This window comes from Astatotilapia calliptera, chromosome 7 (assembly GCF_900246225.1).
Source record: "Astatotilapia calliptera chromosome 7, fAstCal1.2, whole genome shotgun sequence".
Lineage (NCBI taxonomy): Eukaryota > Metazoa > Chordata > Actinopteri > Cichliformes > Cichlidae > Astatotilapia > Astatotilapia calliptera.
Genome location: NC_039308.1, coordinates 65634410 through 65649867, shown reverse-complemented (window position 1 = coordinate 65649867; position 15458 = coordinate 65634410). Strand labels below are relative to the sequence as shown.

General features: G+C 41.5%; 1 protein-coding gene and 1 pseudogene across 1 annotated transcript; both read left to right on the top strand.

Moving 5' to 3' along the window:
- The first annotated feature begins 3678 nt into the window (after window positions 1-3678).
- On the top strand, window positions 3679-6915 carry LOC113024977 (probable polypeptide N-acetylgalactosaminyltransferase 8; annotated as a pseudogene).
- A 1031-nt stretch (window positions 6916-7946) lies between these two features.
- Window positions 7947-15010, top strand: LOC113027135 (probable polypeptide N-acetylgalactosaminyltransferase 8). Its single transcript, XM_026176688.1, has 11 exons — window positions 7947-8363; window positions 8811-9144; window positions 9309-9475; window positions 9922-10108; window positions 12023-12220; window positions 12333-12447; window positions 12573-12758; window positions 12953-13090; window positions 13200-13292; window positions 13855-14025; window positions 14805-15010. The coding sequence occupies exons 1-11, from the start codon at window positions 8186-8188 to the stop codon at window positions 14922-14924; spliced, it is 1887 nt and encodes a 628-aa protein (XP_026032473.1). The 5' UTR covers window positions 7947-8185; the 3' UTR covers window positions 14925-15010.
- Window positions 15011-15458: the final 448 nt, after the last annotated feature.

Here is a 15458-nt window from a genome sequence, read left to right as displayed (position 1 = left end):
ATAGCCAGTGGTCACTCCAGCCTCTGCAACTCTGCTGCCTTTAGGCTGTGGCATATAATAGGCCCTGGCCTGCACAGAGAGACAAAACGACACTTTCACTATAGAATTCATAGGACAAAACCCATCCATCCCAAACATATCTGCACAGAGAGACAAAACGACACAGCAGTGTTTGTAGTGTGGGCTATAAGTAGACCAGTGTATCAGTGCAATCAAGTACACCTGCCTCTAATTAGTCCAACCCCATTCCAGCCATTGGCTCACCAAAAATGTGACACACACACAAAACCACTCCCAACCCAGTGCAACTTCACACAATAATATGGAGCTGAATTAACACAGGCACATTAGTCTACCATGTTACAGATACACCAGTTAAGATGGCCCTTGAAGCAGACCAGAGAAGGAGGAAAATAAGTTTCCCAAAGAAGAGGCTGTGCCAGAAACAAGGCAAATCCACTTCCACAAATCTAAAACAATCCAAGCTTTCCACATCACGAAAGAAAAATCTAAAAATGAATAACACTGAACAGGACAACACAGATTCCTCAGATGCTGTTGAGAATTTCTGTATCGTGTGCATGGATAACTCAAAGCCAGAAGAAGCTTGGGTTAAATGCCTGGCCTGTACTCTGTGGGCTCATGAGGCCTGCACTCCAGGAGTGCCATACATCTGTCACCACTGTGATTCCGATGGTGATTAAAAACTTGACAAAAACACATGCAGATCAGTTGATGAAGCTGGTCCAAAGCTACATTTTTTTCAGCTTTATTATTATGTTCAAATGTTAGTGCAAGAGTTGCAGGTTATAATGCCCACTGAGCCAATGAGGCCAGACTCAATGAAGGCCAAACAAAATGATTGAAATATTCAGTTGGTGAAAAGTTGCCTTTTTTTGTTAGAATATGTTCAAAAGCTATATTTCTGCACTCTGTCAAACACTCCTACACACACACACACACACACACACACACACACACACAGAGAGAGAGAGAGAGAGAGAGAGAGAGAGCTACATAAATGTTTATAAGTGCATTCAGGTGTTGAATAAAAAAGATTACATGTTAAGATTTTGTCAGTACCCTTGTTTCATTGTGTTACATCTCACCCCAGGGTATGTTACAACTAATCCAGACTATAGGGTTAATTGTAACATTTCACTCTTTGTGTTTGAGACGATGCCATGCGATTATCAACTGCGTTGCAGAGAGAATAGCTCTACTATTTAATAGCAGAGACATGTAAATACTTTGCATTGTATTTTGAATCCACTACCTTAAAAGATCTCCAAGATACAGACAGAAATGTCACAACTGTCCCCGGTCTCCCCTACATGCCTATCACATTCCTTTCCTGTTTATGTCTACTAGTTCAAGCTAATCATCAAAAGGTAACTGAAGATTATCTGTTAGATGCACAATACACTTCTAATCATTCACAATATATTTACAAACAGATAATTACAAAACACTGAATCATACTTGGTCTCTCTAATCAGTTAACCTTTAAAACAGTGGTTTTGCAAATACACTTTTCCTGCAGAAGCTGTGACATGTCACACATGTTTGTGGTCAAACTAGTTTTCTTGCTTGGTTCATTTAAAATGATCCACCAATCCAGCCAGTTAGCCATTCAGTTTTGTTTGCTTATCCAGTTCAGGTTCATGAGAGGGCTGAAGCCTCTCCCACCTGTCATACAGCAAGAGACAGTGTACACTCTGAATAGGTCTGCTGTGATAAACCACGGCAGACCGGGCAACATTTTTTTTTCTGCCTGTCCCATTTGGTTCTTTAGCCATCAGAATTGTTGTCTGAAGACCAACAAGGATACCCAATGGATTTACTTTGCCAAATGGATCATCGTGGCATTGCCGTATTGGTCCATTTGGTCGATCTTTGTTTTTATTATTTATTATATTTTATTTTCAGATGTTACAGACGGGACAGACATGAGTGAGGGATAGGAAAGGGAGAAAGAAAGAGGAAGGAAAGGAAAAACAGAAGGGGGGAGGGACAGTGAGAAAGGGGGGGAGAAAAAAAATAAAAATCTCCTGGATCACCTGTTGAGAGAAGAATAGAAAACAAGCAAAAAAGACAAAAAAAACAAAAAACAAAGCAACATACTAAACACAACACCATCGCATTAATCTAGCTAAGTGTAAACAGCAGTAAATACTAAATATTCAATGTTGTTGTGCAGCACGCAGGACAGATGTGCTTCGAAGTAGCAGCCAAGAAAGGTGTAATTTAAGTCTACGAGCAGTGAACACCCGTGTGCATACCTGTGTGGATCAGCGCGCTTGTATTCCAAAGGTTTCTCCATGTAACGATCTGCTAGGGAGTGTGGGGGGGCCACAGCCCCGTCCTCCAGGGTGTGAAGCAGGTATGGAGGAGATCAAAACTCCAGACATCCAGAGGCCCCCAGAACACAAGAGACCAAGGAAGACCAACAGAGGGGCAGCCGCGCCACTGTCCCAGAAAGAGCTGAGGAGAGTCCCAGATGAGGGCTCACTCAGCAGCCGCGGAGCAGAAGCCAGGGGGAGTTGCAGTGACGCGCCCGTGAGCTCCGCCGGCCGCCAGCCGTGCCTGAGTGACCGAGCCCCAGGCCGAGAGGCCGGGGGCACCCCACCTCCGAAGGGGCCCGAGCGAGCCCCAGGCTCCAGGCCCCGATAAGCGGCCGCCAAGGAGTGAGCCGGTGTGTACCCGGACGCCCACCCCCAGACACAAAGAACCACCAACGCACCGATGTCTGAGGGAGTCCGCCACTGGCAGGGGAAGTGGTGGTGGGTGGAGATAGGCCTCCAAACCTTGGAGGGCCTGAGGTGTCCCCAGAGAGGTGGCGTCTGATACCCAACCTGACATATAGACACAGACATACAGGCACACACAGACACAAACATCCATTCCCACCCTCATGTTCTCATATGCACTTACTCCACACTCAACCAACGTGGAGACAGACATAAAGAGACGCTGTACACACGATCACACTCCCCAAGCGTACTCTACAAACCGGGTCTAGGTGCCCTCGCCCCTGGAGGGGGGAACTGCACCCAGACCCAGGTGGTGTTACCCTTTTCCCTGCGGTGGGGGGAGGCAGACCGCCCCGACTCCGCAGCAGCAGGGAGGCCCCACACTCCAGACCGCAGTCGGATGGCCAACTCCTCCTCCTAGCCCCCCCGCTCCAGCAGGCCTCAGAGAATGGGGGTGGGAGAAGACTCCAAACCTCCCTCCACCCGCTCATTGTAGTGTTGATGCATGTGTGTTCTAAGGTGCAATTAAAACCCAGGAGGGCATGGAGCTACCTGCCAAGGAGCAGCAGGTAAGCGCATAGTCCCTCCTGATAGCCCTCAATGTCTAAGTGTCTTTAAAATTGAGAGGTGGGCAACGACGCCAGGGGTGAGGTATACACCCTGATGGTAATTTGGACTCCGTGATTGTGCCCATCCCCAAGATCCTATATGTATGTGTAATGAGAGTGTGAATAATGTGAATGTCTAAGTTGTGGGATAAAATTGAGGCAGAGGCAGCCAGAAGGGGACAGAGGGGGGGGAGTAGCCTCCTCTGCACCCTGGTGGTGTTAAACACACACGAACCGGCACGGCTTTCCTGCTGCCAGCCGCACACATCACCAACACAACAACTCAAACTGAGCAAAGACTTCTAAGTTGGCGAGGCATGATAGTAGATGCCATGCAGGTGCGTCCATCTCACCTGCAGCAACATCGCAGACCACGCCCCGCCACAGTCGCCTGTCTGTTGCAGTGCCAAAGTATGACTCACTGACTGTAGTGTCAATGACCCACCCAAAAACCCTGGGAAAACAAAAAAACAAACAAAAAGTTCTACGAAGGATCTTTTTCTTTATACAATTCAGAAAATCTGAAGGGTGACCTTGATAGGTACATGAAGTCGCTTGAGCAGGAGAACCCCAGAGCATCCGGGTGCAGGGCTGCTACTGCTGACGTGGCGGCCATCCTGGACGCACACATTGAAGTCCATGAGATGTGGTAGGAACATGGCAAAAGTGCATGTTTTCATTCACTTGTTCATTCCACTGATTTGAGGCCATAGCTGGCTGGTGTCACGGTTTCAGAATCAACTTGCTGAGATTAACATGTTTACCTTCTTAAACACACACAAGCGTTACACACAGTTGCAACTTCCCAGTAACCCACTGAGCAGTGATCTCTGTACAACTACACTATGGTCTTCAAACCATTGAGCAGATTTACTGAGACAGTAATTAACTTGTGTTATGGTGCTGGTGGTGATGACGCAGATGCTGCTTAGACAATCTTTTTGTTAAAGAATTATTTTTAAAAGAACAAACTGTCACAGCATCCCAACCCTGTGCATCAGTTAAAAGTTGACAGGTGGGTGTATCTTTTGAAAAATAAAGGAGATCAAGTGAACTGACCATTAAATGCCACAGCTGGGTGTGTGATTCCACTGAAGTCTTTAAGGGTGTGACTTCCACTTATTATGTAACATTTTTTGAACCATCATTTGTTCCCCTCCTTCATACAGGGCTGAACCTCTGCTGACACAGATTAAAGCTGACCGAACTGTGGTGGTTTCCCCGGTGTTTGATAAAGTCAGCTTTGATGATCTCAAGGTTACTACATATCATCCCAGTGCACACGCCTTCGACTGGGCTCTGTGGTGCACGTATGAGAGTTTTACACCCGAGTATTACAAACTTAATGACGGTTCACTGCCTGGCAAGTAAGTTCAAGTGAAATCAGTGTAACCAACATAACAGCCTTATTATCTCTATCATTATATTTCAATTTATTTTTTATTATAATAACAATATACAGTAGTTGTAAAATAATTTCTCTTCTTTGACTTTAGGAGTCCATCTGTCATGGGGATCCTGGTTGCTGATAGAAAGTTTCTGGGGCAAATTGGAGTCCTTGATGAAGGAATGAAAGTGTATGGTGGAGAAAATGTTGAGCTGGGAATTCGTGTGAGTAAAGACCACATGGTTATAAATTCTCTTTCATAATAATGATTTTAAAGAAGAGTTGTGGAGCAGTCATGAATGATGAAATATGTATTTGTTTTAAGGTGCACTTTTTTTTCATGTAGGTATGGACATGTGGAGGCAGTGTTGAAGTTGTTCCATGTTCCAAGATCGCCCACATCGAGAGGGCCCACAAGCCCTACATGCCTGACCTGGGTCCTGCCATGAAGAGAAATGCCCTCAGAGTTGCAGAGATCTGGATGGATGAATACAAGCACAACGTTAACTTGGCTTGGAACATCCCATTTGAGGTGTTTTGTGGCACTGACACAAACAGCAAATTATGTTTTCTCTAAAGGATATTTCATTCTCCTGTTCATAGAGTCATGAGGCCTTTGAGAGCTCTTTGTGTTTTCAGCATCGACATTTAACGAAAATCTTTCTTCATATTCTTCCTCAGTCACAATCTATGAATCGATTCACATCTTTTTCTTTGTTCCTGCAGAATCATGGAATTGACATAGGCGACATTTCAGAGAGGAAGAAACTCAGGTTTACAGTTCAGCCCTTTCTCTTTCAAATGGTACCTGGATAATGTGTATCCTAAGCTGGATCCCTGGGACGACCTCCTCGCATACGGAGGAGTAAGTTGACTCTTCTCTGTTGCTTAGTAAGTTTGTTACAGTCGAGTCCTGCGGGATTTGTGGGAATCTGTGTTTTTCCATGATTTGCTTTTATCCATCATATTGACAGATGAAGAACCTTGACGCTGACATGTGCCTAGACCAAGGTCCAGTACCAGGTCACACACCTATTGCCTACAACTGCCACTATTATGTTTCTCAAGTAAGTGAAGTAGTGACATGTTTGTCCAGAATCATGAGTAACAGAGGTGCATTCATAAAGTTAAGATAAAAACAAACAAACAAAAAACACCAACAAAAGTCAACCATTTTAAACCTTTGTTCAACCTGAGACTGCTTCCAGTGCGGCTGGTATTTTTAAATCACACACAGGATGTCCCATTCCAAGCACATGCATTTGTGTATGTGCAGTGGCATTAAGATAATTTCTTGTCCACAGAAACACAAAGTTGCTTAAACTAAAGTTCCTTCTTTGCTACACACTGGTTGAGCTCAAGAACCATCACAAAGGCACAAATGTAAAACAAATGAATGGGACTTCCAGAGAGTGATGTTTAATTTTGCAGTCCTGCTGGAAGCAAGGAGGGCGGAGCCAAATTCAGATTACGTGTATTTATTATGTATATTAAAACACATACATACATAAGTTACACATGCTTATGATCATCCCTTGTGGTCTGAAACCCTGTTGTCTGTGTCATTTGTTTAACTTTTTTACATCTTGATATCATTTTGACCTTTGTCTCTTTTATCTTTTAAGTTGGCATATTATCGTGGAACGGGTGAGCTCTACATTGGTGGCATCAAGGCACATAAGTACAATGACAACCGCTGTTTAGCTGACATAGGCACAGAAGAAACTGAGCCTGGCCTGTACAACTGTAAGGAGGCTGTGCAGAAAGGAATGGGGATATACTGGGACTTCACTCAGGTACCACATAATGAAGTTTTGTTTTTTTAAGTGAGGTTTTTTTAAAGTCATGATATGTGGACCACAGTTATGGTTTACTGCTTCTCAGAAGAGGTTGAATGACCTGAGTGTGGCTACATGGCTACAGACAGACAGACAAATAGATACCTGGAAATTATAAACCAGAAACTTCTATTACAGGAATGTACAGGTCAAAGATGGCAAAATCAAAACACAATCAAACCCTTTGAAAGTGTGGTTGAGCTCTGCTCATAGAGCAGTGGAAAAATTAAACCAGGATGCCCTCATGTGGACATTATTTCATTTTCCCTAAAATATTTTCAATGTCAGAGTTCTCATAAAAAAATCTAAAAATGAAATGTGAAAAATTGAAAATAGTTTATACAAAATGAATTAATGTCAAATTTGTTATTTTAAAGAAATATCCTAAAAATTTAATTATTTTGTGCCAAAGATTTTTCGTCCATGATAGAGCAGCAAACTTTGAGACTTTTTCAAAATTAGAAACAAAGTGACGCATTTGAAATCCTAGCAGGATGTTTCCAATTACCTATGCCCTTACTAGTAGTGGCATGAATTACATTGCCTTTCAATACAACAGCATATCTCATGCAGCCACACACTGTACAGCAAATCTTTTTTCCACAAATACACCTTCACATATTCTGTCCCAGTACACACATAATAGTAAAATCATGCTTGAATATCGCAGTTTTAAAATGTTGTTCTTTTCTTACTCAGTTTCAGTTCCAACACAGATCATACAACTTTTTTTTTTTTTTTTCTTGGGGGGGGGGGGGGGGGGGGGGTATTTTAATTAGACATTTGTTCTGTCTGGTACAAGTTTGAGGGACGTGCGTTTCCAGTATTTTAATAGGTATTACCGATGCAGTCTTAAATAGCTCCCCCGACGATCAGCTGCAGGTGCGTGGCATGATCTTCAGGTGTGGCCAGCCATCTGGTAGGGCCAGAGACAACAGACGTTGCATGTTACCCAAACAATCAACAGCCAGTAAAATGAAAATTACAATATATTCAAAGTGTATGTTCACAACAGTTGTCTATTCAGGGCGACCGTGGCTCAGGGGGTTGGGAAGTGCATCTGTAACCGGAAGATCGCCGGTTCGATCCCTGGGCTCTCTGTCCTGGTCATTGTGTCATTGGGCAAGACACTTCACCTACTGCCTACTGGTGTTGGCGCGATATGGCAGCCTCGCTTCTGTCAGTCTGCCCCAGGGCAGCTGTGGCTACAACTGTAGCTGCCTCCACCGGTGTGTGAACGTGAGAGTGAATGAATAGTGGCATTGTAAAGCGCTTTGGGTACCTTGAAAAGCGCTATATAAATCTAATCCATTATTATTATTATTACTCATTGAGCAGTATGTTAAAAATGAGGGTGTGACATGGAACTTCAGGTGTTTTATTAAAAGAGCAGTGACATCAGCGCACACAAGGATCACCTGTGTCTTGAATGGGTGGGCAGGGATGCCAAAGAGTCTGCCCATGTAGAGTTAACCCAACCGTTTTATACAATGCAAAGTAGGTACAAGCTAGTCGATCCCGTCAGGTCAGTAGCTGAGCTTTGCTGTACGTGTTCTCTGAGGTGTTATTCCCTTGTTAGGCATTCTATGTATTATCACTATGAGGGGAGCGTGGACAAAGCGGCTATTCTTTTTACTGGGGACCATAGTGGGCCTCTTGTTTTTAGGCATGTTTCTGAAGAACAGATGCCAACCTGGTGTGGATACCCATAAAGATTTGGACACACCGCGTATGATCAAAAGTTTAACCAACCTGGAGGCAAGCATCAGCAATCTAAGTGAGTTCTGTCACATATTAATATTAATTATGATTTCATGGTACCTATATTACTTGCACCACAAATAAAAAAGAGATCCAGTAGTAAAAGGAGTTGAAATCTTAAAAATAAGTTGAGAGGCAGTAAAGGGTATTGGCTACACATGTACTGAAGATGTGACAAGTTTTTAGAATATTTATTAATAAAAAGAAAGAAAAAATACAAAAGGCAGTCATGGAACAAGAGTATGTACAGTTATTAAAATAAATAAATAAATGGCTTTTAACTGAACTTTTGTTATTAACGACAGATGAGGTCAAATTATAACAGGTGTTTGTACCTTTACTATAAATGTGTTTTATGTTGTAATTTTCACATTATTTTGTGCAGTGTTTGTTTTGTTTAGTAGGAATATTAACTGTTCCATTTCCTTGATCATGTTTTTGCTGATGTTGTTTTCTACCGAAGACGATGCACTCAGACGTTTTGAGAAAAAGCAGGATGTCATGCAGAAGATGCTAGAAGAAGACAGCCACAGACACAGAAAATCAGTAGAGGTCCAACAGCAAGCAGAGAAGCAAAAGGAATGTGATCCAAATATCCAAGCCCAAACCGAGGAGGCCCAAATGAAAAAGCCTAAGAAACTGTTCCCTAAGTCATACTTGTTCAAGACATGGGGGGAAGATCTCTCTGATAATGACCAAAGAGAGGCTCAGAGCCTGTATGAGAAGTATGGGTACAATGTTTTTCTGAGCGATCGCCTCCCTCTGGATCGACCTCTTCCAGATACCAGAGATCCTCGGTACAACTTTCATTTTTCATGATTTTAATCTTTCATTCTCTCTCGTGTACGTGCAAAGAAAAGAAAATCCAAATAACTAAGTCCACCCAGATTATCGCTTGCTAAATATTTCATATTTCTGAACAAATACAGTGGCATTTCATATAATCCTTTTTAATAAATAGGTGTCTGAAAAAGAGTTACCCCAAGGACCTGCCGAGTCTCAGTGTGGTGCTCATCTACCTGGATGAAGCCCTGTCTGTTCTCCAAAGAGCCCTGTGCAGCATCATCAACCGCACCCCTGAAAACCTGCTGAAGGAGATAATAATGGTGGATGACCATAGTTCTAATGGTAAATTGGTTATTTTAAAAAACAACTCTAATTATTGGCCATGCAAATTACTGCCAATGAGTGCAGACTGACAATGTAGCTGTTGTCTTATGTACACGCCTCTCACATTCCTTTCCTGTATATGTCTACCAGTTCAAAATAATCATTGGAAGCTAAATAAAGATTATTTGTTAGATGTACAAAACACTTGTAATCATTCACAAGCATGTCATGCATGTTTGTAGTCAAACCAGTTTTCGTGCTTGGTTGAAGCTTCCGAAGCCTCTCCCAACTTTCATACAGCTAAAGACAGTTTACACCCTGAACATGTCGCCTGTCTGTTGCAGGGCAGAGATAGAAATCACTGACTATAGTATGACTGACCCAGCCGAAAATTCAGGGAAAAGCAAAACTAAAAACAAACTAAAAACAAAAAAACAACGAATAATTTTCTCTTTTCCATTCAGACAATCTGAAGGGTGACCTTGACGTTTATGTGAAGTCGCTTGAGCAGGAGAACCCTAATCTCCGTATTGTGAGAGTGAGGCACAGTGAGCAGAGAGGTCTCGCTCATGCCAGAGTATCTGGGTGGAGGGCTGCTACTGCTGACGTGGTGGCCATCCTGGACGCACACATTGAAGTCCATGAGATGTGGTAGGAACATGGCAGAAATATATGCTTTCATTCACTTGTTTAGGTGTTTTATTTTCTGTTATTAGGATATTTCTAATAGTTTCTTTAATTATATTACAACATTGCAGTATAGAACACATTTATATATGATATTTATGACATAAATATCTTTACCAATCACAAACTTCTACCACTGACTTGAGGCCATCCCATACGGAAAAGAAATAGAAAAAACTTATAAAAGATTTGCATCAGATTTGGCCTACTTCATATAGTGAATAAGGCTCATATGATTTGCTAATGAAAGTGGCTACTTTCATATATTGTTTTAGTAACTATCCAAAACATACAAGTTTCATTTATATAATTTTTCATGGGATCTTATATCTGTTTTCACTAGGGATGGGTATCGTTTAGGTTTTATCCGATACCGGTGCCAAATCGGTACTTTTGAAACTGTGCCGGTGCTTAAACGGTGCTCAAACCGGTGCTTAAAGAATGGAGAACACAAACTTTGTCCAAAAACCTCTCATATTCAGCTGTTTTTTGGTAAAAAGATAACAATGTTAGCCTTTTCTGCAGCTATGGGGCATATACGGCATCACTCTTGGCTGGAAGCAGTGCTTAAACAATGGAAAAAACACAAACTTTGTCCAAAAACCTCTCATGTTTAACTGTTTCCCTCTTTTTCTTCGGTCATTTTAGCCTTTTTGGCCAGGGTGAAGGGAGCATCTGCCATCAAACAAGAAGACAGCCGCATGTAGCTATGATGATGTTTGCTAGTTCACCTTACGTGCATTAATGTAATAACGCAGTTAGCCTACTCAACGTAAATTACACACGAACAACATTAAGCTACTCACGCAGAGAAGAACGGCTGCTGCTGCATCATCATCCTCATCATTTCTGCTACACTGGCAGGGCTAGGGGCCAGGACTCTCCTCTTCGTGTTTTTGGGGGATGTTGCTAACTCCGGGTCCGATAACTGGCACCACACCCGCAGTAGATGTGCTCGGTGTGAGGTCTCGCAGCAAGCTATCAAATACGGCGCATTTCTCAGCTTTTAAAAAAAACGCTATGCGTCGCCAGGTGTTTCACCAGATTCGAGGTGTTACCTCCTTTGACAGTATCACAGTATCAGCTTAAAGCACTTGTTGCTGCTGAGTTTGCATCTTTTGCTGTGAAGTACAGCCAGACTTTGACCACTTTGCCTTGGGCATTTTTAATCTGTAGCTCTGCTCTAAAAGAACGTACGTACCTGGGCCCGCCTACTATCCTCGGAAATGTAAAATGATTGGCTAGAATCTAAAGTGTATCACAGCTCAGGAAATAAAGCACCGAAATGTGCGCTGCTTTTCGGTCTGGTTACTACCGTTTATGTCCATCCCTAGTTTTCACTCTTGTATGCTTTTCATACAAGTTTCACACAAGACAGATACAAACTTTATAAGATTTATATATATCTTTTCCACATGGGATAGCTGGCTGGTGTCATAGTTTCAGAATCAACTTGCTGAGATTAACATGTTTACCTTCTTAAACACACAAGCGTTACACACAGTTGCAACTTCCCAGTAACCCACTGAGCAGTGATCTCTGTACAACTACACTATGGTCTTCAAACCATTGAGCAGATTTACTGAGACAGTAATTAACTTGTGTTATGGTGCTGGTGGTGATGACGCAGATGCTGCTTAGACAATCTTTTTGTTAAAGAATTATTTTTAAAAGAACAAACTGTCACAGCATCCCAACCCTGTGCATCAGTTAAAAGTTGACAGGTGGGTGTATCTTTTGAAAAATAAAAGAGATCACGTGAAGTGACCATTAAATGCGACAGCTGGGTGTGTGCTTCCACTGAAGTCTTTAAGGGTGTGACTTCCACTTATTATGTAACATTTTTTGAACCATCATTTTTTCCCCTCCTTCATACAGGGCTGAACCTCTGCTGACACAGATTAAAGCTGACCGAACTGTGGTGGTTTCCCCGGTGTTTGATAAAGTCAGCTTTGATGATCTCAAGGTTACTACATATCATCCCAGTGCACACGCCTTCGACTGGGCTCTGTGGTGCATGTATGAGAGTTTTACACCCGAGTATTACAAACTTAATGACGGTTCACTGCCTGGCAAGTAAGTTCAAGTGAAATCAATGTTTAACAATATAACAGCCATATTAACTCTATCATTATGATCTAATATCAATGTACAATAGTTAAAATGGAGTTCTCTTCTTTGACTTTAGGAGTCCATCTGTCATGGGGATCCTGGTTGCTGATAGAAAGTTTCTGGGGGAAATTGGAGTCCTTGATGAAGGAATGAAAGTGTATGGTGGAGAAAATGTTGAGCTGGGAATTCGTGTGAGTAAAGATCACAGAGTCATAAAATTCTCTTTCATAATAATGATTTTTAAAGAAGAGTTGTGGAGCAGTCATGAGTGATGAAATATGTATTTGTTTTTAAGGTGCACTTTTTTTTCATGTAGGTATGGACATGTGGAGGCAGTGTTGAAGTTGTTCCATGTTCCAAGATCGCCCACATCGAGAGGGCCCACAAGCCCTACATGCCTGACCTGGGTCCTGCCATGAAGAGAAATGCCCTCAGAGTTGCAGAGATCTGGATGGATGAATACAAGCACAACGTTAACTTGGCTTGGAACATCCCATTTGAGGTGTTTTGTGGCACTGACACAAACAGCAAATTATGTTTTCTCTAAAGGATATTTCATTCTCCTGTTCATAGAGTCATGAGGCCTTTGAGAGCTCTTTGTGTTTTCAGCCTCGACATTTAACGAAAATCTTTCTTCATATTCTTCCTCAGTCACAATCTATGAATCGATTCACATCTTTTTCTTTGTTCCTGCAGAATCATGGAATTGACATAGGCGACATTTCAGAGAGGAAGAAACTCAGAGAAAGGCTGAACTGTAAACCTTTCAAATGGTACCTGGATAATGTGTATCCTAAGCTGGATCCCTGGGACGACCTCCTCGCATACGGAGGAGTAAGTTGACTCTTCTCTGTTGCTTAGTAAGTTTGTTACAGTCGAGTCCTGCGGGATTTGTGGGAATCTGTGTTTTTCCATGACTTGCTTTTATCCATCATATTGACAGATGAAGAACCTTGATGCTGACATGTGCCTAGACCAAGGTCCAGTACCAGGTCACACACCTATTGCCTACAACTGCCACTATTATGTTTCTCAAGTAAGTGAAGTAGTGACATGTTTTTCCAGAATCATGAGTAACAGAGGTGCATTCGTAAAGTTAAGATAAAAACAAACAAACTAACAAAAAACACCAACAAAAGTCAACCATTTTAAACCTTTGTTCAACCTGAGACTGCTTCCAGTGCGGCTGGTATTTTTAAATCACGCACAGGATGTCCCATTCCAAGCACATGCATTTGTGTATGTGCAGTGGCATTAAGATAATTTCTTGTCCACAGAAACACAAAGTTGCTTAAACTAAAGTTCCTTCTTTGCTACACACTGGTTGAGCTCAAGAACCATCACAAAGGCACAAATGTAAAACAAATGAATGGGACTTCCAGAGAGTGATGTTTAATTTTGCAGTCCTGCTGGAAGCAAGGAGGGCGGAGCCAAATTCAGATTACGTGTATTTATTATGTATATTAAAACACATACATACATAAGTTACACATGCTTATGATCATCCCTTGTGGTCTGAAACCCTGTTGTCTGTGTCATTTGTTTGACTTTTTTACATCTTGATATCATTTTGACCTTTGTCTCTTTTATCTTTTAAGTTGGCATATTATCGTGGAACGGGTGAGCTCTACATTGGTGGCATCAAGGCACATAAGTACAATGACAACCGCTGTTTAGCTGACATAGGCACAGAAGAAACTGAGCCTGGCCTGTACAACTGTAAGGAGGCTGTGCAGAAAGGAATGGGGATATACTGGGACTTCACTCAGGTACCACATAATGAAGTTTTTTTAACCCATGTTTTTTTAAAGTCGGGATATGTGGAGCACAGTTATGGTTTACTATTTCTCAGAAGAGGTTGAATGAACACTGTTTGTCTCCTAACTAAACAAACTGTAAGTTACATTGAGAACCATGGAATAGGAATACAAGCGGGCTTACAAACACAGGTGCTCACACCTGAGTACCTGCCTGTGTACAAACAGGTACTCACAGACACATACTATCTTGGTTGGCTGCTGCCCCTAAACATATCATGCATTATCAGTCTTGTATGCTGCTCGGTAACATTCAGTATTTATTATTTACTGTTACTCATGCTTATGTTGGTTGTTGCCGTGATTTCCCTACTGTGTTGTTTTGTTTTTTCTTATTCTTACTAGGTTATCTAACTAGTTTTTAGTGTCTTTTTCCTCTCTCTCTCTTCTCCTCTATTTGTCTTTCTCTCTCCTTTTGTTAATTGTCTTCCCGACTTTTCTTCTTCTTTCTCTTTTCCATCCCCCGGTCCTATCCGCTCTGATTGTAATGAGTTAAAAGTAAAAAAAATAAATGAATAATAAAGATTGAATAAACTATGACAATCAAGTGGTACAGTAGAGCAAAAGTCATAATGATCCACTTGGGAAAATAAATCTGTTGGGCATTTTTCTTGTCCTTCAGACAATAATTCTGATTGTTACAGATCTTGACAGGGCAGGCAAAAAAAATAAATGAATAAAAAATTAAATAAAATGGCTGAATTTATAACTCTTTGTGTTTTCTTTCCAAGGGCAAAGAACTGAAGAACAGAAAGACAAAGAGATGCCTGGAAGTTACAAACCAGAAACTTCTAATGCGGGAATGTACAGGTCAAAGATGGCAAAGTCAACACATAGCCAAGCTGTTTTAAAGTGTGTTTGAACTCTGCTCATAGAGCAGTGGATAAATTACTCCAGGATGCTCTCTTGTGGACATTATTTCATTTTCTTTAAAATATTTTCAATGTCAAAGTTCTTATAAAAAAAAAAACTAAAAAGGAAATGTTTTTTTTTTTTTAACCAAAGATTTTCATTTTATAATACAACATCAAACTTTGAGACTTTTTCAAAATTCGAAACAAAGGGACACAGTCGTAAAATCCTAGGAGGATGTTTCCAGTTATATATGCCCTTACTAGAAGTGCCATGAATTGCACCTCATTTGTCTGCAACACACTGTACAACAAATCCATCTTTACGTATTCTGTCACAGTACATGTAAAAGTAAAACTCATGCTTGGAAATTGGGGTTTCAAAATGTTGCTTTACTTATTAAATGTTTAGCTACAATGGAGACCACTGTGGAGACCAGTGTTGGGTAAGTTACTTTAAATTAGTAACTTAGTTACATTACTGGTTACTTCTATCAAAAGTAACTCAGTTACTTCAAGTTACTCGTTACTTTC